This window comes from Canis lupus, chromosome 18, assembly GCF_048164855.1.
Source record: "Canis lupus baileyi chromosome 18, mCanLup2.hap1, whole genome shotgun sequence".
NCBI lineage: Eukaryota > Metazoa > Chordata > Mammalia > Carnivora > Canidae > Canis > Canis lupus.
The window spans coordinates 15,852,838-15,875,058 of NC_132855.1; the positions used below are offsets into that span (position 1 = coordinate 15,852,838).

Genomic DNA, 22,221 nt, shown 5'->3' on the forward strand with positions numbered 1-22,221 from the left:
GCAAGTACTCTATTTTAATCTTCAAAACAGAACTACAAAGTAAAATGTAGGTACTATTACTAAGGTATCCCTGAATACAGAGAGGTTCTTCTAGTCATCCTTCCATATTGTAGGACGAGGCCAATGAGGTCTGTATCTTAAATGAAAACTAAACCCAAATGGTTACAACTAGTAAGTAGTAGAAGAAGCATCTCAAACAAGGCTGTTGGGATCCCTGGGTGGCGCAGCGGTTTGGCGCCTGCCTTTGGCCCAGGGCGCGATCCTGGAGACCCAGGATCGAATCCCACGTCGGGCTCCCGGTGCATGGAGCCTGCTTCTCCCTCTGCCTATGTCTCTGCCTCTCTCTCTCTCTCTCTCTGTGTGTGTGTGACTATCATAAATAAATAAAAATTTTTAAAAAAAGATATGGATGTTTTAACACCTCATTGGCCTCGTCCTACAATGAGGAAGGAGGACTAGAACTGCTGTAACAAAAATAACCCCAAGAATCCTGCAGAAAGAATATGTGAGGGCGCCTGGGGGACTCAGTTGGTTAAGCGTCAGATCTTGACTTCAGCTCACGTCGTGATTTTAGGGTTGTAGAGATTGAGCCCCAAGTTTGGCTCCACATTGGGCATGGAGCCTGCTGAAGAATTCTCTCTCTCTCTCTCTCTCCCTCCCTCCCCCTTCTCTTTCCCTTGCTTTAAAAAAAAAAAAAAAAAGAGTATGTGGATTAGAAGGCAAGATCCTGGAATTAGAGGCTAAACTGCTAATGCTCTTGTCCATGTTTGCAGTTTTGCTTTTTCCAGGTCATGCTAATGCTGACTCAAATTTTGGAAAGTAGGAATCAGTTCATCCACTGCAAGAAAAAAATGACAAGTATACGCAGAGTTAGAAGAATGCTGCTTTTGAAGACAATATTATAAGAGATCTGTATTGAAATTTTCAATAAAAGACACAGAAAACAAAAGAGCCCAAAAGAGGGAGTTAAACAGAAATGGTTCCCTTTTCCATTTCACACTTCAGCAGAGTGACTTTGGACAAGTCTCTCACCCTCTAATTTCCTAATTGTTCTGGAGGGTGAGAAAATAAAATGGCCTAACTCATGTATCTGCTTAAGCATAGGATGTACTCAGTAAATGTCAAATAAATGTCAGTAGTAACCTAGTTGTAGTAGTACTAGTAGTAGTAATAGAAGTGGTAGTGATGGAATGTATTCTGAGCAAGACAAAGTTACAAAGGTCAATCTGAACCTCTGGACTGAATATTTATTTTTTTAAAGGATTTTATTTATTCATGAAAGACACAGAGAGAAAGGCAGAGACGTAGGCAGAGGGAGAAGCAGGCTCCATGCAAGGTGCCCAATGTGGGACTTGATCCTGAGACCAAGGATTACGCCCTGAGCCTGGGCAGGTGCGCAACCGCTGAGCCACCCAGGCGTCCCTGGACTGAATATTTAAATGGAACATTCAAAAAACTAACAGTAATCTTTCACTGAAATGTTAATTGGCAGGGATGTTTTATAATAACATCACGTTTCAACAATTTTTTTAAGATTTTATTTATTTATTCATGAGAGATGCAGAGAGCAGAGACATGGGCAGAGGGAGAAGCAGGTTGCCTGCAGAGAGCCTGATGCGGGACTCGATCTCAGGACCCCAGGATCCTGACCTGGGCCAGATGCTCAACCACTGAGCCACCCAGGTGACTCTGTTTCAATAATTTTTGAGAAATATTTTTTTAAGATTTATTTATTTATTCATGAGAGACACAGAGAGAGAGAGAGAGAGAGAGAGAGAGAGAGAGAAGACAGGCAGAGGGAGAAGCAGGCCCTCCGGAGGGAGCCCAATGCAGGACTCAACCCCAGGACTCCATGATCAGGCTCTGGGCCGAAAGCAGACGCTCAACCACTGAGCCACCCAGTTGTCCCAAGAAATATTTGAAAGTCTTTATTCTGAGGAAGGAGACTTGCTACATACATCAAAAGGTGTAAAACATCAGAAACTACTATATACTACTGATATTGGATTTTCTTCCCCTTCAGTGAATGTTTCCATCAAAAACTTGTAGCATAAATATCTGTGTGGTTGTAATTTAAGAGCAATTACACACAATTCCACAAAATGAAAAATTCCTTACACTAAATAACTTATAAATTATTTGCAAAATGAAAAGTTTTAATTCTAAATAAGGATTCAGTCTATTCACACACACACACACACACACACTCACAAATCGCAGCAATTATTCTCTTTACATATTTCTAACAAGTTAGAAAATCTATCCCACTCTAAATGCTGTCTGACTTTGGTTAAGATCGCTGGGTGGCGCAGCGATTTAGCGCCTGCCTTTGGCCCAGGGCGCGATCCTGGAGACCCTGGATGGAATCCCACGTCGGGCTCCCGGTGCATGGAGCCTGCTTCTCCCTATGTCTGTGCCCCTCTCTCTCTCTCTCTCTCTCTCTCTGTGTGTGTGTGTGACTATCATAAATAAATTTTTTTTTAATTTAAAAAAAAAGATAAAGATCTTCAAGTTGTAAAAAAAAAATCTTCAAGTTATGTATGTGTGCTATGTGGTTTCACATTTAAAGTAATGAGATGGGGGGATAAAAAAAAAAAAAAAAAAAAACCACCTATGAATTTCTCCAGGAAACTGAAGTCAATTGCAGGACTTGACGAAGGAAAGGAGGCGCTGACAAAAATCAGCTCAGGTCATCTAAACTGCTGTGCTCTGCAATATAGAAAGAGAAGGAGAAGCAATAATCCTATTGCAAGAATTAGAGGGTATTAGTGCATGCATCCTACTGCAGTCATAGGCTGAGAACTGCTTTGGCCATTCGCTCACAAGACCTGTTGGAGTGTCAACGAGAGGAGGATGCTAGCGCACCACGTGACATTCCTGAATGGAATCTTTAAAAATTCTTATCAACCTTCCTCGAAAATGCTCATAAGACTTCCCACACACTGTGCTCCTCGTTGCTTTTTGTTTCGTTTTATTTTTAATGCACACGTCCTCCCTAAGAAACCTGTCATCCAATATCCCCCAACCCCATGACACGGCATCAGAGGATCAATCTTGCCCACAAAACAAAACACAGAAGGGGCATCCACGCTCCCAGTGTTTAATCCCAAACATCCCCTTACCTGACGCCGAATCAGGTGGGTCCTGAACCCACCTTTCCTCGAACTCTCCACAGATTTCCTTTGAAGAACTGCTTCCTGCCAGGGTGCCAGAGCTGCAACGACGAGAGCAAGAATGGAGGGTGCAGAGCAGAGCAAGCCCTCGCTTCACTACTCCCGGCGGTTCCCCTGCTCCAACTTGTTCCTCGTCCCAGACGGAAAGCGCCTCAGCAGGGAGCACCACCGGCTCCACAGAGCTGGAGCGACACCCACAAGCAGGAAGCCTGCATCCCCTCCGTGCCACTCCCGGAGACACGCGGGGAACACGGCGTCAGTCCCTCAAGAGACCAGGCAGGCCAGAACCACGGTAAGTCCCGCTTCCCACAAAGAGGAGGAAACGCTGAGGAAGACAGTCAGTGGGAGAGACCGGCGAAGGACGGCAGCCGCGGAAGGGACACGTCCCCACTCCTGCCTGACTCCGAGCCACCCTCGCCCTGTTGTCATAGCACTTTACAACGAACGCCGCGGCGCAAGTCGGAGGGCGCAGCTCCGACGCCTTCTGGGGTTTGTAGTCCAGAGCGGCCGAGGCGAGGGGGCGGGGTGGAAGGCGGAAGAGCTTTACCTGCTCGGGTCAGGCTGGAATCAGATTTCTACTGGAGGGAGCTGGAGGGAACCACTCCTTGGTCCTATTTTGGCGGAAAGCTCATTAAAACCATTCCCTTTCCGGTCCTTGGACAGCGCCTCAGACCCGGGATCGGAGGAAGACCAGCCTCCCGCCTCCGCTGCGGACGCAGGCCACGCCCCTCCACGCCTTCCCGCCCCGCGTATCTGCGCGCGGGGGCGGGGCTACCCTCGGGGGCGGGGCTCGCGCAGGAGGGGCGGGGCTTCCCGCGGGGCGGGGCTTGCGCGGGGGCGGGGCGTCCAGGTTTTTCCGCGGTTTCTCTTCCCAGCCACCTGGAGCAGTTACTTTTCCCCCGCTCAGAGGCTTGTAATTGGCTCAGTGTATGAACTAGGAGGCAGTGGCCCGGGTGGCCGCACTAGCGAGGGTCAGTCTTTGAGCCCTGGTGGCAAGAGGTGGTGCTTTTTTTTTTTTTTTAATTTTTTAATTTTTATTTATTTATGATAGTCACAGAGAGAGAGAGGCAGAGACACAGGCAGAGGGAGAAGCAGGCTCCATGCACCGGGAGCCCGACGTGGGACTCGATCCCAAATCTCCAGGATCGCGCCCTGGGCCAAAGGCAGGCGCCAAACCGCTGCGCCACCCAGGGATCCCGAGGTGGTGCTTTTAAAACTTTTTTCTCATCTATGCTTTCAAAAGCCAAGCGGTGGGATGCCTGGGTGGCTCGGCGGTTGAGCGTCTGCCTTTGGCTCAGCGCGTGATCCTGGGGTCTCCGATCGAGTCCTGCATTGGGGTCCTTGCAGGGAGCCTGCTTCTCTCTCTGCCTGTGTCTCTGCCTCTCCCTTTCTGTGTCTCTCATGAATAAATAAATAAAATCTTAAAAAAAAAAAAAGCCAAGGGGTGCCCCTAGAATAAAAGAGATTTTTCTAAATAATAGAATAAAACACTGTATGAAAAGAATTAAGTGAAAATTATCTTGGAGGTGCCTGCATGGCTCAATTGATTAACCCCCCAACTCTTGATCTCAGCTCAATTCTTGATCTCTGGGTCATGAATGAGTCCAAGTCCTGTATTAGGCTCCATGCTGGGTGTGGAAGCTACGGAAGGAAGGAAGGAAGGAAGGAAGGAAGGAAGGAAGGAAGGAAGGAAGGAAGGAAGGAAGGAAGGAAGGAAGGAAGAATTATCTTGAAACTGCTAAGATATTTAACTAATTTTAAAAAAGAAAATACATATTCCCATATTATCCATATATTAAAATTTCAGCCAGGAAGCCACCCAGGGATCCCTATCAAGGTTGATTTTAAAAACTAACATTTGGGGCAGCCTGGGTGGCTCAGCAGTTTAGTGCTGCCTTCAGTCCAGGGCATGATCCTGGAGACCTGGGATTGAGTCTCACGTCGGGCTCCCTGCATGGAGCCTGCTTCTCCCTCTGCCTGTGTCTCTGCCTCTCTCTTTCTGTGTCTCTCATGCATAAATAAATAAGATCTTTAAAAAAAATTAAAAAACTAACTTTGTGGGGCACCCGGGTGGCTCAGTTGGTTAGGCATCACACTCTTAACCTCGACTCAGGTCAAGATCCCAAGGCCCTGGCATGGAGCCCCACATGAGCGGGAGGTCTGCTTCTGCCCCCTTCCCACTGCTCCCCACACTTGTGCACTCTTTTGCTTCCAAATAAAAGTCTTAAAAAAAAAAAAAACTAACTTTGCAATCAAACATTGTTTCTGACAGAGTTCTTAGTCACAGACAAAAGAAGCCACTTTAGCTGGTCAGAGTAGTTTCTAGGAAATCAGGTAGTTCATCAAACCTCTGGGAGACCCAGAGAACCTCACAGCCAGAGTATTTACAGGACACACTAGTTCAGGTAACTTGCATCAACCGCTACATTGGTTTATGCACCAGTTCTTCCCTCAAAGGAAGAACCTGATTTCCAAGCTCTGGGACATATCAGTGTAATAACTATGCTTCTGTTCATAGCCTTTGTGTGCTCATTCATTTGGATTTTCTCTAATAAACAATGAAGAAGCTCCTCGTGTATTTTAAGTATTAATTATAATGAACGCCACATTTGAGGGGAATATTCCCTACGCTGTTACTTTTACTTCCTTTATGGTTTCTTCCATTATGTTAAAACAGTGATTACAACTTCACATATCAGATACATTTACAAAATGCACCTGGTTAAGCACTTTAGCAATTTGCAGCCTGGCTCCTCTACTCCTGCATCCTTGTGGGCAGGTTATTTAACTCTCTCCGCCTCCTTATCTATGAAATAAGGGTAATACCAGTAGTAAGAGCACTTGGTAAGTTTTTTTTTTAATATTTTTTTTATTTATTTATGATAGTCACACAGAGAGAGAGAGAGGCAGAGACACAGGCAGAGGGAGAAGCAGGCTCCATGCACCAGGAGCCTGACGTGGGATTCGATCCCGGGTCTCCAGGATCGCGCCCTGGGCCAAAGGCAGGCGCCAAACCGCTGCGCCACCCAGGGATCCCACTTGGTAAGTTTTTAAAGGCTAAATCCACTTAAGGGCTTGGCTCCACGACCAGCGCATAAAAGCGCTCAGCGGAGGGAGCTCTCCGTCCAGCTCCCGAACCGGGTCCAGGTCCGCGCAGACGAGGCGGTGACCGCGCGCCGGAAAGTGAGAGCATCAGGGGCGCGCGGGTGGCCCAGCGGTGGAGCATCTGCCTTCAGCCCGGGGCGTGATCCTGGAGGCCTGGGATCGGGGCCCCCGCCCGGCTCCTGCGTGGAGCCTGCTTCTCCCTCGGCCTGTGTCTCTCTGTTTGTGTCTCTCATGAGTAAATAAATAAAATCTTTTAAAAAGGAAATGAGAGAACGTCCCCGGGGAGCGTCGCTGCCGCCCAGGCCGGGTGCGGCCCAGCGCCCCGCAGCAGCCCCGCCCGCACAGGGGCCGCCTTGGGTCCCGGGCCTCCGGGGAGGGGGCGCGGCCGGGGCTCCCCGCAGGCCTCCGCCTCCTCCTCCTCCTCCTCCGCCGCCCGCGGCCGCCGCCAGGGGGCGCGCTCCGACCCCGGCCGGCCCGGCGGCGGGGCCCCGGCGCGGCGAGCGCGGACTCGGGGCGGCGGCGCGGGGCGGCCCGGCGGGGGGCGGGGGCCCGGAGGCCGCGGCGGGGCGGGCGGGAGGGGGCGCTGCGGGGCCGGCGGGGCGGGGCGGGGCGCGGAGGAAGTGCCGTCTTGGCCGCCGCCACCGCCTCGGGCCGCCGCGGGGCCGCCTCCGCCACGCGGGCCGCGATGTCGGCCGGGCCCGGGCGCGACGACGCGGGGAACGGGGGCGCGCGGCGGCCGCGGGAGACGGCGGAGCAGGAGCTGCAGCGGCGCCGGGAGCAGAAGCGGCGGCGGCACGACGCGCAGCAGCTGCAGCAGCTCAAGCACCTGGAGTCCTTGTGAGTCCGCGCCGCCCCGCTGCTCCGCCAGGTGTGGGGGCGGGGAGGCCGGGCGCCGGGTGCCCGGGTCCCCGCGGGCGCGCCTCGGGGGGGCGGGGAGGGGCGGGGAGGGGCGCCGAGCGGCCTGCGCAGGGCCCGAGCCCGCGGCAGGTGCAGTGAGCGCCGCCGCCCTGCGCCTCCCCGGGGGCCGGTCGCGGGGCCGACGGTGAAGCCGCCGAAGCCGCCGAAGCCGCGTTCGCCCCCTCTGCGGCCGGGGCGGGGGGTGGGGGGTGCAGGGGGAGACCCCGCGGCCGTCGGGGCGTGCAGGGGCTGCAGCGAGGCCGGGGGCAGCTCCACGGGCCGAGCCGGGACCCCCCGGTGGGGGCAGGGCGGGTGGCGACGGGGGCCGCACCCCCGGGTGGGAGGCGGATTCCCGGCCTTCCAGGTCCCCTCTTTGGCGTCCCCGGGGTCGGGCACTGGCATGACCCATGGGAAGGTGTAAGGGAAAGTCCTTAGAGGGCTCAGATTCTTGGTCATTAACCCGGAGCTTTGCCTGGTGAGCTGTGTCACATCAGTAAGGCAGAGGTTGCGGGAGGCGCTGCGTTGCTGGATCTCCCGGTCCTGGCCCCTCCAGGCGCTCTGTGGCCGCGTCCTATGCAGTGCAGGTGTTCAAGTACCTTTCCCTAGCCTAAGCCTGAGCTTCCCAGAGCCCAGCCTGACCCCTCAGTATCTTTAACTGTGGGGTACCAGATAGTGGCTAACACTCTACATTTATTTTGTAGCTCACAGAGCACTCATAGACATCAGAAGGATTATAACCTCCTTTTGCAGATGCGGAAAGAAAGGCAGGTTCAGCAGTTAAGTAACCTGATCAAGGAGACGTTGATCTGTAAACTAGCAAAACTAAAGAGGAAGCCAGGTGTCGCCTGATTCCCAGATCAGTTGGATTTTTCCATTTCAGGGATTTAAACTTTGCTGACATATTTGGGTTGGCTAATTCAGAGGCATGTTTGCTTTTAAATCAAAATTTTTATTTTTTTAATTGTTTTTTGAAGATTTTATTTATTTATTCATGAGAGACACACAGAGAGAGAATGAGGAACAGACACAGGCAGAGGGAGAAGCAGGCTCCATGCAGGGAGCCAGATGCGGGACTCGATCCCAGACCTCCAGGATCACACCCCCGGCTAAAGGCAGCGCCAAACTGCTGAGCCACCTGGGCTGTCCCACATTTTTATTTTTAGAATAATATTTTAAACATCAAATGAGACTAAGAGACTAAGTTCAAGAGCAAGTGGTTCAGGACGCCTGGGTGGCTCAGGGGTTTGGCACCTGCCTTCTGCCCAGGGCCTGATCCTGGGGTCCCAGGATCCAGTCCCACATCAGGCTCCCCTGCATGGAGCCTGCTTCTCCCTCTGCCTGTGTCTCTGCCTCTCTCTCTGTATCTCTCATGAATAAATAAAATCCTTAAAAAAAAAAAAAGGGGGGGGTGTCCATATATCCCTGTTCCGTAGTCACCAGCACACTCCCTGCAACTCTCTCTCCAACCAAGGTTTCAGTAAGTAAATAGTTTTTTTCTTCTGGGACTTAACTACTCACTTCTAAATTATATGCTTATACTGCTTTTTTAGATTGAACAACGGACACTACCTATAAACCTCATGTCACATAAATAAGGGTTTCGTTCTCTTTCTCTACCCGTTTGCCTCCATCCTTCCAGTATAGCTCTATGATAATTTTTGTTAAGTCAGTAGTTGGTATTAGCATTATAATAACTATCCAACATTGCTCATTTTGGAGCAAAATGGTGTTTTGTGATTTTTTTTTTTGTTTTTGCTTTCTAGCACGATTTTTGTTTTTCAACTGGTTAATAAGAGCCTCAATCTTTTTCATTTGCTTAATTTCCTATTACCTGCTGCTAACTTTATTCAAAAGGCCCTAAAAGCCAACAGTACTTTTCCTAAATGTTCCTATATATCAGGCAGCCTATCAGTTTGGTTTTTTTTGTTTTAATTTTTTATTTATTTATGATAGTCACACAGAGAGAGAGAGAGGCAGAGACACAGGCAGAGGGAGAAGCAGGCTCCATGCACCGGGAGCCTGACGTGGGATTCGATCCCGGATCTCCAGGATCGCGCCCTGGGCCAAAGGCAGGCGCCAAACCGCTGCGCCACCCAGGGATCCCTATCAGTTTGTTTTTAAAACCGAGAATTCTCCTTCTCTTCTCCAGTACCCTGCGGTTACTTTCTAAACCTGGTGTACAACTGCCTTTGTCACTCTCCTGTCTTGGAGCCCATTTCTGGACCCTATGTCTTCCTCTTTTTCTCTTTACCTCATTTTGTTGAAGTGTATTATGTAACTTCCTATAAAAAGTGCATTGGGGTGAATTTGTTGAGTCTTTACATACCTGAAAATGTCTTTATCCTATCCTCAAACATGATAGGTAGGTGGTCTAGGTATAGAATTCTGGCTAGAAATTATTTTCACTTGATTTTAGAGGTGGTAGGCTACTATTTCCTAGCTTCCAGTATTGCCAAGAAATCTGGTGCCATTCTGATTCCTTTCTTTTTTAAGGAACTTGTCCTACCTTCCCTCTTTTGCAAGCCTTAAAGAATTCTTTTTATCTAGTATTTTGCAGTTTCTTTTTTTTTTTTTTTTTTAAGATTTATTTATTTTAGGGAGAGAGAGCATGCATGGAGGGAAGGAGGACAGAGGGAGAGACTCCCCAAACAACTCCCTGCCGAGTGGGGAATCTGATGCAGGGCTCCATCTCACAACTCTGAGATCATGACCTGAGCTACAATCAAGAGTCGGGCAATTAACCAACAGAGCCACCCAGACGCCCCTTCCAGTTTCGTGATGTGAACTGTTTCTCACCAGATTTCAGACTTTTTAAATATTTTCTTGATACTTCGTGTGTATTTAATATTCATACATGATCTATGTTTTAATTTTCTTCCCTCCATTTTGTTTTTTTCTTAATTCTTAGACTTTTGTGATCCTCTTTTCATTCTACTTCTATAAGATTTACCTTCTAGTCCTTCCACCATTGCACTTTTAAGTTTCAGTTTTTAATTTTGAAAAGCTGCTTATTCCGAGAATTCTTTTTCTCCTAGCATCTGTTTTTTCCTCAATAACAAATCTGTCATCTTTAAGGACACTACTTTTTTCTTTTTTTGTTTGCTGTCTGTTTCTTCTCTGCCTTTTCTTATGGTTTCTTTCACTTAAAGGTTTTTTCCTAATGTGCAGGGATCCTTGGATCTCCCCCATTAAGAGTGAGGCATTATAAAGCTTTTTGAAGGGGCAGCCCAGGTGGCCCAGTGGTTTAGCGCCTGCCTTCGGCCCAGGGCATGATCCTGGAGTCCTGGGATCGAGTCCCACGTCGGGCTCCCTGCATGGAGCCTGCTTCTCACTCTGCCTATGTCTCTGCCTCTCTCTCTCTATGTCTCTCATGAATAAGTAAATAAAATCTTTTGAAAACAAATAAATAAAGCTTTTTGAAGGGAGCAGTTGAGAGAGAGAGAATGCAGAGGTGCTGGTTCATTGACTGGTAAATTTCAATTGTAGGGATATCAGACTACAATGAAAAGGAAAGCAAATAACTAAGTTGACCAGCCAGCAATGTGAAATGGGAAGTCACATACTGATTTTTCACAAATTGAATTCAAATTCTTTTTTCCCCCTGGTTGCCCTTATTAGGTCCCTTTGCACTCCCCTGGCCAGTTTCTTACACTTTACCTTACCTTTTCTTACCCTATGACCATACCTGCCAGAACCCTACAGGCATCTGAGTCTTCCACCCTGTGCTTTAACCCGTGCTCCAACTCTATTCAAGTGTCCCTTGTCTGCTGGACATAACTAAATGGAGATTCTGTATATATGTGGCAGTTTATCTCTGCCTTCCACCGCATAGGAGCAAGCTGCGGGTACAACTGGATTTGAGTATGCTTACACAAGGACTCTTCCAAAAGAAATCCTATGCCAGCATTCAAAAATACAAGAGTATTTTTAAGTAGTTGGCAAATTAAAGATTTCTTTCCCCGTAATCTGTTGGAAAGATGGTTTTTCCTCTGTTATCTAAATATAGTCTTACTGCTCAGAGAAACTTATTACAGTCTGAATGATTTAGTAGCAAGGCTTCACAGATGGCACAAAATAATGGACCTCCACCAACTTTTTTTTTAACCTTAATAACTACAAAGAGTGTACACTTCTCAACTGTCACAGTGAAGAAGCCAACTACACAAACACACTCCCATTCTAGATCTGGTTGTTTTGTTTACATAATCTCTACACCTAGTGTGGGGCTTGAACTCACAACCCTGAGACCGAGAGTCGACTACCGAGTAGTCGACTACTCTACCGACTGAGCCAGCCAGGCGCACCCCAGATCTATTTTTTTTTCAGATCTATTATTTTTAATAGTTAAATTATTACTTTAGACCTTGAGAAATATCCTTTTTTTAACATGTTATAGAAATAAAGAATTATTAAACCCTAGGAAAAAACATCAACTATGTTCCTTTAAATGTGGAGAAACAGTTGTAAAATGGACTTTTTAGGGAGTTCCATTGCTAATAATAACAGGTTTCAAAATGTATAGTCAGTTCCATCACACTCCTTTTCCACTTAGGCAAAAGCATTTACATCATTTCCTTTAGAGAAACTCTGGATTAATGATGAGAGTGGAGAAGCCTCCATCACAATCCTTATTTGGAAGCATCCAGAGATGAAGCCAAAGGGACGTTTTCTTTGCTGTAGCTATTCAGGGCATTTCTCATCCTTCATCTACTACAAAGGAAAAAACACTCCTGTTTTCCTTTTCTATACTCATACTACACTCACAGCACTGTTCTAACTGTGTAGTTTTCCAGCATCACCAAGAAATTTTCTGTTCCCAGAGGACACCAAGTAAGTGTCTTACAGATTTAATTCTGATGTTGTCTACCTGGAGTCAGCGTCAGAACCTATAGGTTAAGGGCTCAGTCTCAGAAGACCTCCCCTCTCCACACACTTTAAATGTCAATTACAAGTCCAGCTTGCTAGTAACCCATTGTCTATAAAGCACAGGGTCCCTCAGTACCCTCCTCTGGAGCAGCTCATAGAACTTAGGAAAACATTTTGTTTATGTCATTACTGATTTATTATAAATTGTTATATAACTCAGGAGCATCCAGGTGGAGCAGATACATAGTGTAAGGCATGTGGGAAGGGGCATGGAGCTTCCATGTCCTCACCAGATACGTCACGTCACACCTTTACATGTTTTACCTTCAAGCTCTCTGAACTCCATTTTGGGTTTGTTATTGTTGTTGTTGTTTTTAAGAGCTTATTTATTTAATAGAGAGACAGTGAAAGAGAACACAAGCAGGAAGGAGAAGCAAGCTGAGCAAGGAGCCCAAAGTGGGGCTCCATCCCCTTATGAACTGAGCGAAAGCAGATGCTTAACTGACTGAGCCACTCAGGCACCCCTGGGCTTTTTTTTTATAGAGGCTTCATCACATAGGCATAATTGATTAATCAATGGCCATTGGTGACTAATTCAATCTCCCTGGAGGTAAGACTGAAAGTTCCAACCCTCTAATCATAGAACTGGTTCCCCTGGCAACCAGTCCTCATCTTTAGGAGCTTTGCAAAAGTGACCTCATTAATAAACAGTTTGACTGAAAGGGCCTTGTTATGAATAGCAAACTTTTACCTTTATAGCTCTGGACCTACTTTGAGAACTGGGAACAAAACTAAACAGTATAAGAAAAGATGCTCCTATGGCCTTTATATAGGAAATTACAAGGTTTTAGGAGCTGTGTACCAGAACAGTGGATGAAAACCAAATACATATTTATTATAATCACACCCACCATCAATATCACACCCACCAAAGTTATTTTCTTTCACATTTTAAGAGAAAGCTCAAAGGAAAAGCATTTCACTTTTCCCTTGGTCAATTCTCCCTAACTTCTATAACCTCAAATATATAATCTATTCTGAAGAGTCTTTAAAGTTGATCCAGAAGAAGAGGGTCAGAATGAAGAAAACATAAAACCATTAAGTGTTTCTATACTTTACAGCCATTCTGAAATATTAAAATGAGTCCTTTTCTGGAGGTTTACAAGGTTAAGACCTAGATCTGAGCTATAGAATGTGTATGTATTACTCCTTATAGAAGAGATACAAATCCCTTTAAGAGTTTGAGATGCTCTTTGAGTACACAGACACCCAGCCTCAGAATTTGCTTCTTGTCTCTCAGGCTTCTAGGTCTCTCTCAGTTTGGTCCCTGGCCAGAAATAATGAGGACCTGGCCAGTCTGGTGATTGGTTGCCACAGAGCACAGACAGGAAGTTTCCTGCTGTACAAAACGATTCCTGGTCTTCAAACCAGAGGATGGAGGCTTATCCTTGCTAAAATCTGTGATTAAAGACCCTATAGCTCTGTTTCCCATTAACTTGATGAATGTCAGACCCTGGCTCAGATGTTGATTCCTAGCTTAACATTTCTCCTCACAAACTCCTTAGAATTATCTGCCTCCACATGGCTGTTCCCAGCATCAACAACCAAACGTGTATGCATTTAATATTGCACACAACCCAACCCCTGCCTCAGAGAGGGCATGATGTCGTTGTCTTGTTACTACCTCCCCCAGCCTCGTGGTATTTTGCTTTGGGTTGGGGAAAGTATTGTCAAAATACAGGGTAGTATGGTATATAAATTTTATCACCGTGAATAAAAATGGGTAAGTGAGCAATGTGGTAGAAATTATTTTAGGGAAAACTGGGTTTACCACAGTATCTGCCCAAATCAAATCGTACTCAAGCTCTGAATTTCAAGTGTTCCTGTAGTCTTCTGTTTTCCAGGGACAAACATGGTGCTAGAATAATTGCTGTATTCAGCTAAACATGCACTGACAGTCATGTACAGGTGAGCACGTGAACTCTGGGCTTTGTGCCCTTGTACAACGTATTTAACCCATGAACAGTTATTAATACAGGAAATGCATTGCTGACTTAGAACAGTGGTTGCAGTTTGGTGAAAGAACTCTAGATGTCAGCTCTCTGCTCCTCCCCGCCCGACAGACAGCCGCGTCTTCTGGTGCAGCCCCAGGCGCGTCCCCGAGGCACGATGGTGAAGGTCGGAGTGAACGGATTTGGCCATATTGGGCGCCTGGTCACCAGGGCTGCTTTTAACTCTGGCAAAGTGGATATTGTCGCCATCAATGACCCCTTCATTGATCTCAACTACATGGTGTACATGTTCCAGTATGATTCTACCCACGGCAAATTCCACGGCACAGTCAAGGCTGAGAACGGGAAACTTGTCATCAACGGGAAGTCCATCTCCATCTTCCAGGAGCGAGATCCTGCCAACATCAAATGGGGTGATGCTGGTGCTGAGTATGTTGTGGAGTCCACTGGGGTCTTCACCACCATGGAGAAGGCTGGGGCTCACTTGAAAGGCGGGGCCAAGAGGGTCATCATCTCTGCTCCTTCTGCTGATGCCCCCATGTTTGTGATGGGCGTGAACCATGAGAAGTATGACAACTCCCTCAAGATTGTCAGCAATGCCTCCTGCACCACCAACTGCTTGGCTCCTCTAGCCAAAGTCATCCATGACCACTTCGGCATCGTGGAGGGCCTCATGACCACCGTCCATGCCATCACTGCCACCCAGAAGACCGTGGACGGCCCCTCTGGGAAGCTGTGGCGTGACGGCCGAGGGGCTGCCCAGAACATCATCCCTGCTTCCACTGGCACTGCCAAGGCTGTGGGCAAGGTCATCCCTGAGCTGAACGGGAAGCTCACTGGCATGGCCTTCCGTGTCCCCACCCCCAATGTATCAGTTGTGGATCTGACCTGCCGCCTGGAGAAAGCTGCCAAATATGACGACATCAAGAAGGTAGTGAAGCAGGCATCGGAGGGACCCCTGAAGGGCATCCTGGGCTACACTGAGGACCAGGCGGTCTCCTGTGACTTCAACAGTGATACCCACTCTTCCACCTTCGACGCCGGGGCTGGCATTGCCCTCAATGACCACTTTGTCAAGCTCATTTCCTGGTATGACAATGAATTCGGCTACAGCAACCGGGTGGTGGACCTCATGGTCCACATGGCCTCCAAGGAGTAAGAGCCTCCTGGACCACCAGCCCCAGCAAGAACAAGAGAAAGAGAGAGGCCCTCAGCTGCTGGGGAGTCCCTGCCACAACTTAATCCCCCAACACACTGAGAGAATCTCCTGACCTCCAATTTACATCCTAGACCCCAAGGAAGGGGAGGGGCTTGGGGAGCCCTACCTTGTCATGTACCATCAATAAAGTATACTGTACCCAGCCAAAAAAAAAAAAAAAAAAGAACTCTAGATGTCACGAGGTCTGGGTGATTGTCCCAAATCAGCCTCTTAATTGGTAGCCTCCAGTTGTTGGAATCAATGAAGGAAACTGTTGGAACTGATGTTGGGGGAAGAAAAGATTGAGGGTCAGAGTCCCTGACCTGCCCTTCCTTATTCTGAGATTTTTAACATGATAGTTTATAATAAGGCATATTTTATGAGCCTCACAGGAGAATGGATACACTTGGCTAAATGCTGATGTAACACCTACACAGGGGAAGAGGCAGTGATCCCTGAAGCCAGATATGGAAAAGGAGTCCCTGAGTCCTGTGGTCTAGAAAGGCAGTAAGCCCAGCTGGGGATGATGTCTGTGGGAAGTCCACTGCCAGGTCTGTGCCCACCTCCACTTAGGAGCAGCTGGCAAATCCCTGTAAGACTGCAGACCTATAAAAAAAGATGTGAAGACTGTCTTGGGATGGCCAAGCTTCTCTGCTGGTCCACATCTTGGCCTTTATGATGCTAGTGCTTCAGTCCTGGGCTGCCTCATGAGGCTGCTGAGAGCAGTGACTTGGTTTCAACAGAAGGAGCAGAAGCCAACATTGTGAAGTGCCTTTCCAGAGATGAAAGGGATGTTTGCTGTGACATATTGACCAATGAGGAAATTGAGGCTCTCAGGATTAAATAACTTGTCCAAAGTACACAGGCAGTGAGAATGAATCAGAATTCAAACCAAAAGAATTTTTTACCTGTGTTAAAGAACAAAAATTCAACCTAGTAAATTTGAAGATGTAGTTGGTTTTATTAATTGATTCATGAATCCAGCAGCATCCCATCTAGCAAGTAGAGAGATGCTCCAAACTGTACAAAACGGAAGATTTCTAGGAGGGTGGTGAATGAAGTTACCAGCCAAAGAAAAAAAATTGTTCCAGGCAAAGTCACCTTCTCTTAGGTGAAAGAGCAGGGAGTCTTATCGTGCAGATTATCTCATCTTTGGTGGATAGAGAGAGCCCATGTGACAGATCAGTTTATTGGTACTAATCAGAATATTCCTGCTGACAGTTAAGAATACGTTTGTGGAGGAGGTTAAAACTGTAATTAGGGTATATATTAGGGCCCAGTTGGATGACATGGACTAAGTGGCTCCATTTTGGGACCGTGGTTTTCTTGTTAACACCTCCAGAGCCCATTCATTTAGAACTGGAAAATGTTACAGCTGGAAATGTGGGAGTTCTCTACTCCAAAAAACCAAAACCTCTTTATCAAGGCAGTTGCACAGTTTATAAAGAGAGTCAATAAAAATAATATGATTTAGTAATGGATTTGATGTCCTTTATTCAAGGGAAATAAGTCTGTGGATTGGAGGAGTACAGTGCCTTGCTCTTCCAAGGGATTTTGGACAAAAGGGAATTTTCTGTGCCCTTGGTTTTGTCTTCTGATACTTAGCACTATGCCTGACATAATGGTTGAGTGAATACTTGTGCAACAAATAAGTTTTCAAGTTGAACCTTCATATCGCCTGAGAATTAAGTTCAGTTTCCCCTATTATACTTGTTCTTTTTTGTTAGGAAGAAAATAACAAGCTGGATAGAGCTAGAGTGGAGATTTAATTCTTGAAAAAAACTACAGAAATAACTGAAACTTCAAAACAAAAATGCAGCCTATGAGCTGTTAGTAGCATATTTTGGGGCCGTTTTTCTTTCTTAATCTCACATTACTTTTGGTTTTGCTTTCAGAGGGAAATTAACCTGTGCCTCTACTAACATAGGTACCAGGAAAATGCCATCAATTTCACTTTTCTTTTGTAATGAAAAAACATGAGGTGACATATTTGCATATAAATAAATATGAGTGAAAAATAAAGGTCCCTCCCTCAGGTTTCCTTCCAGAGGTATTCCATTCATTTCAAGACACCTCTGTGCTTATACCTCTGTACTTTTAGTCTCCTTCTCCACATACACACAAATGGAAGCACACCAAATACACTGTTCTTTACCCTATTGCTTTTTTTATTATTATCTTAAACTATTTGGGATATTGCCCTACATTCTTTTTGGGATAATCTATATTTATGTGACTTAGATAAATGATCTACCATTTTAACATTTATTAGTGTTTTTATGGTGTTAAAAGACATTTTATGATACAAAATTCAGAAAATTAATCATCTCTGAACTCAGCACCTGTCTGCAGCAATTTTGGGATTCCCACACTTACAAGCTTTTGGAGTCAAAACACAATTTTAAACCAACCTCATTGCCCAGATACCCACTCCCAGGAAAATGTTCTTTATAGAGACATTGAGAAGACCTAAGATGTTCACTTGTCCTGCTTGATTTTTCAGTTTCTTCTTTTTTGCAGAGGAAGGGGGATGGTGTCCAATGTGTTTGATACCCACGTTACATGATCTCACTGCGGTCCTGGGATCAAGTCCCATATCAGGCTCCCCATAGGGAGCCTACTTCTCCCTCTGCCTATGTCTGTGCCTTTCTGTCTCTAATGAATAAATAAATAAAGTTTTTTAAAAAAATAACATGATGGGATCCCTGGGTGGCACAGCGGTTTGGCGCCTGCCTTTGGCCCAGGGCGTGATCCTGGAAACCTGGGATCGAATCCCACGTGGGGCTCCCGGTGCATGGAGCCTGCTTCTCCCTCTGCCTGTGTCTCTGCCTCTCTCTCTCTCTCTGTGTGACTATTATAAATAAAAAAAATAAAATAAAATAAATAAAATAAAATAAATAACATGATTACACCTAATAGTAGTAGTGTTATATGTTAGTTGTATCTCAACTTAAAAAATAATAATTTTTAGGGCAGCCCCGGTGGCTCAGCAGTTTAGCGCTGCCTTCAGCCCAGGGCGTGATCCTGGAGACCCTGCATGGAGCCTGCTTCTCCCTCTGCCTGTGTGTCTCTCTGTCTCTTATGAATAAATAAATAAAATCTTTAGAAATAATAATAATTTTTAAAACATACATGAGCATTTGGAACTAATTTTCCAGATTTGGAAACTAGAAGCCTTTTGGGGCAGTTCCGGCAGAGTGATGGGAAGGGAAAATGAATGGGGAGCATAGGGATGATGTGTATGTTCCCGTAGGAGCCTTGGGGGTCTGAGAGCTCAAAAGGAAAGTACATTCCCACCCATCATACATCTGCTTCCTCTAGCCGTGTTCTTTACTGAATGCTGCCTGTGGTCCAGGCACCTGCAGGGGTCCTGGACCCCGAGTCCAGCAAGGTCCAAAGTACACAGAGGGCTGTCAGAGAGCCAAGGGGCAGACAGCTGGCTCACTCTGCAGGCAGGGTGGGTGGGTGGGCAGGATTTGAACTGGGAGCTGTGGGGAAATGGGAGAGGAAGCCTCTAAGAGAGATCACCCTCACCTCCTTCCCCTGCAACAGGCCCTTCCCTCCAGCTTTGCTCCTGCCCCTCTGTGCTGCCCCCAACCAAGTCAGTACAGTTTTCTCCACCTGCCACCACCCCACTCCCATGAGCCTCTTCAATGTTGAGTAAGTAGAAGGTGTGTCAGGTAAACAACCTGACAACTATGACAGTTGGAACCCTGATCAGCTCATAGGTTTTCTTCCCTCGCATTTCCCCTGCAATCTCTTGCTTTCTCTTCTTCAAAAATAAAATCACTGAGCTCAGACACCTGGTTATTACTTCAGGGAATTTCAATTCTAGATCGCCACAGGATGTGGTGCAGCGTCAGGTTATTTATAGGTGATCCCCGACTGCTGGGCATATTTTATCAACTGCTTTAGATACAATGTAGTTTTTAAAGTTTTACTAAAAGTATCCTTTTTGTTTTGGCCTGCAGTTGCTTTTTGCTCACTAAAACGTGTTATATTCTTGTTAATGTTTTTAATGATGTCTTTTCTTTTCTAGCTATGAAAAACCTCCTCCTGGGCTTATCAAGGTCAGTGTGAAGTTTGTGCCTTTGGTTATTCTCTTAGATGAATTTGACTCGGTGCTCAGAGTCAGTAACTTGTTACGAACACCTGTTGCATAAGGTTTGAACATCCTTTTATGATAACGCCGCTCCACCCTGCGGATTCCAGTCAGTTCATACACTTTGGGCTGGTCCAGCCTGTGCCTTTGTAGAAATGTCCTCAGCCCTGTGTCTGTCCCTAAGAACTGGGGCCCGCACATTCCTCAGTGATCAGTCCCCTTCTCCCTCGCTCCCTCTCTTGCCGTGGCTGCATCTTCTCATAGTTGTGTTCCTCCTCTGACTTGCTGCTGGCTTCCCGAGTGTCATCAGCTCAGAGAACAGTAGTCTCTAAGGGGACTGGAAAGTCCCCTGGTCCAGTCCCTAGTGCAGGGCACCCCCCTGTCTCCCGGCAGCACCTGGCCCCAGGGTCCAGTCTCTCTGCGGGAGGGAGACCTAGAGGGCTCGGTAGAGGCCAGGACAGCCTTCTTGCTCACATTCACTGAGAGGAAAAGATTGTTATAAAACTCTTGTATAAATTTAATGTTTATAGGAATTGCAATCAGTAGCTTAAAAAAATAACACCTTAATTGTATAATGAAGTTATTTGGTGATGAAAGCACACTTCATAAATACAGCATGTGTGAGATTGTACAACATGACTGTGGTCTCCAAGGGATAATAATCTTTTTAAATTTAACATGTTATTCTCATCATTTTAGGAACTCTTGTTTAATTCTATACTTTGCCTCATTGCACAAGGCTTTTAAGTTAATAGAAAAGTTTGTGGTCTGAATCTAATTTTTGTGATCTAGAATCAGGATTTGGAGCTCACAAATCATTCCTATGTGAACAATACTAGTAATATTTCTCTAAGAATAGCTCTGTCATGTTCCTGATATAGTTCTTCTGGTACATTTATTTCTCGTTTTTCTGTCAGGTATAATTTATCTTTCTCGCATTTGAGAGGGTAACGTAGGATGACACGGGTGTGTCCAGCCCCTGAAAAAGCCAGGCAGTGTTGTGTTCAGAAGCAGGAGGGAGAGAATTCCTGTGCTTTTTTGCCAAGTTGTGTACACGCTGTTTCCTTTTTTAGGAAGATGAGACGAAGCCAGAAGACTGTATACCAGATGTACCAGGCAATGAACATGCCAGGGAATTTCTGGCTCATGCTCCAACGAAAGGACTTTGGATGCCACTGGGGAAAGAAGTCAAAGTTATGCAGTGTGAGCATGGGAGAGTTTCAAGTAACACTCCTCAATACACGCAAGTTATACAGAGCGTGTTTACTTCTTTTTGTTGTTGTTTTAATTTGTTCTCACTGCAGCCCTGTTAAGTCAAAGTATGATCCCTGTTTTACAGTTCAGGAAGCTGACCTGCATGTGTTAGTAAGTGGTCCGAGGTGAGAGGTAGAGCAGAGCTTTGATTCCAGGGCTTCTGACTCCAAGGGCAGTGGTCTTCCACAGAAACATAGCTACCTTTTGAGTTCACTCTTCGGTTATATTCCAGTAACAAAAAGGATATTCCCTTGTGTAAATGCCACGAGGGACAAGAGATGTATTGGAGGGCAGTCCCTTTGGGTCTTGCATCATTTGCCCCCCACCAGTGGTGTTAAGGTTCCATCCATGTAACCTGAGAGGAGCTGTGGGCCCCAGAGGGTGGGTCCGGAACAGTATGCTATACATGCACACCCCCACCCCACCAGGGCTGCACTTTTCGTCCAGCATAAGATGGTATTTGAGAAAGGGTACTGCTGCCTTTGAAAGACATTTGTATAGGGCAGCCAAGGTGGCTCAGTGGTTTAGTGCCTGCCCAGGGTGTGATCCTGGAGATCTGGGATTGAGTCCAACGTTAGGCTCCCTGAATGGAGAGCCTCTGCCTATGTCTCTGCCTCTCTCTGTATCTCATGAATAAATAAATGAAACCTTTAAAAAAATAAAGACATTAGTAGAGAGATCCTTCATGCACATAATTAAAATAGTAGTTCCCTCATTCACCTCATACTAAAGGTAACCATGTAAACTTCTTTTAAGATTATTTTGGAGGCATCTGGCTGGCTCAGGCAAAGGAGCATGCGACTCTTGATCTCAGGGTCATGAGTTCCAGCCCCACATGGGGATTAGAGATTACTTAAAAAAATAAAACTTTAAAAAAAAAGAATGTTTTGAAGTTTATTTCCATGTATCTAAATAACAGTGTTGTATTCCTGACTTTATTTTTCAGATTTCTTCACTATATATGTTGACTTCTTACTCTAGAAGATTTCCAGCTCTTTTTTTCTACTTCCACCCCACTTCATACATACTCTGCCTATCTCCCATTTTCCCAATATATTATATCATAATTTAGTTAAATCTTTTGTGTATATTTAATTATGATTATTTTTCAGAATTGAATCATGTACTAAACCAATTACATTTCCTTTCATGCAGCCTGCATAATGTTTTGTTTTCCCTGCAGTTCATAGTTGCCTTTTTTGTTGTTCTTTTTGCTTTTTTCTGTGTACTGATTACTAATTCAACTGCTTCAGACACTTGAGGTATTCTGTTTTTTCCTCCTGCAGAGAGTTGTTCACCCTGCTATCTCCAGGGACCTTCCTTCACCATCACTCTCTGGTTTCCCTTAACCTCCCTCTTGTGTGTGATCTCCTAGTTGCCATATCTTGGGTCTTCTTTCTTGTTGCCTTCTCTTGGTGTGGTAGAGGACATTCTCTAGTAGCCGAGAAATGGGTTATCAGAGAGAAAATTCTCAAAATTCTCAAGACTGTATTTTTCTGGAAACATCTCTATTTAATATTTTAGTTTGCTATGTAGAATTCTTTGTTAAAAACAAGCTTCTTTCAGAATTTTGAAGGCACTGCTCCATTGCCTTCTCATTGGTAGGATTGCTGT

The 22,221-nt window shown here is 46.1% G+C and overlaps 3 protein-coding genes across 20 annotated transcripts in view; 2 read left to right on the forward strand and 1 right to left on the reverse strand.

Moving 5' to 3' along the window:
* Positions 1–3,916, reverse strand: part of BBS9 (Bardet-Biedl syndrome 9) — a 432,524-nt gene extending 428,608 nt beyond the window's left edge. For 4 of the 14 annotated variants that reach the window (XM_072783527.1, XM_072783526.1, XM_072783525.1 and 1 more), the window contains exon 1: positions 3,123–3,911. The gene's annotated coding sequence lies outside the window, so the exon portion shown is untranslated. Of the gene's footprint in view, positions 1–2,611; positions 2,710–3,122 lie in introns of all 14 variants that reach the window. The other 10 variants (XR_012010672.1, XM_072783524.1, XM_072783519.1 and 7 more) reach the window with 8 other exon arrangements.
* A 3,017-nt stretch (positions 3,917–6,933) lies between these two features.
* Positions 6,934–22,221, forward strand: part of LOC140608716 (retinitis pigmentosa 9 protein-like) — a 185,880-nt gene continuing 170,592 nt past the window's right edge. For all 5 annotated transcript variants that reach the window (XR_012010691.1, XR_012010687.1, XR_012010689.1 and 2 more), the window contains exons 1-3: positions 6,934–7,115; positions 19,291–19,321; positions 20,427–20,556. Coding sequence is in view for 1 of the 5 variants with exons in the window: in XM_072783557.1 (XP_072639658.1) it covers positions 6,964–7,115; positions 19,291–19,321; positions 20,427–20,556 (313 nt within the window). In the remaining 4 variants the exon portion in view is untranslated. The remainder of the gene's footprint in view (positions 7,116–19,290; positions 19,322–20,426; positions 20,557–22,221) is intronic.
* LOC140608713 (glyceraldehyde-3-phosphate dehydrogenase-like) lies at positions 12,559–16,728 on the forward strand. The gene has a single exon (XM_072783550.1). The coding sequence runs from the start codon at positions 14,133–14,135 to the stop codon at positions 15,210–15,212; it is 1,080 nt and encodes a 359-aa protein (XP_072639651.1). The 5' UTR covers positions 12,559–14,132; the 3' UTR covers positions 15,213–16,728.

Coding starts and splice junctions, on each gene's coding strand:
- LOC140608713 (XM_072783550.1), top strand. CDS start 14,133: ATGTCAGCTCTCTGCTCCTCCCCGCCCGACAGACAGCCGCGTCTTCTG.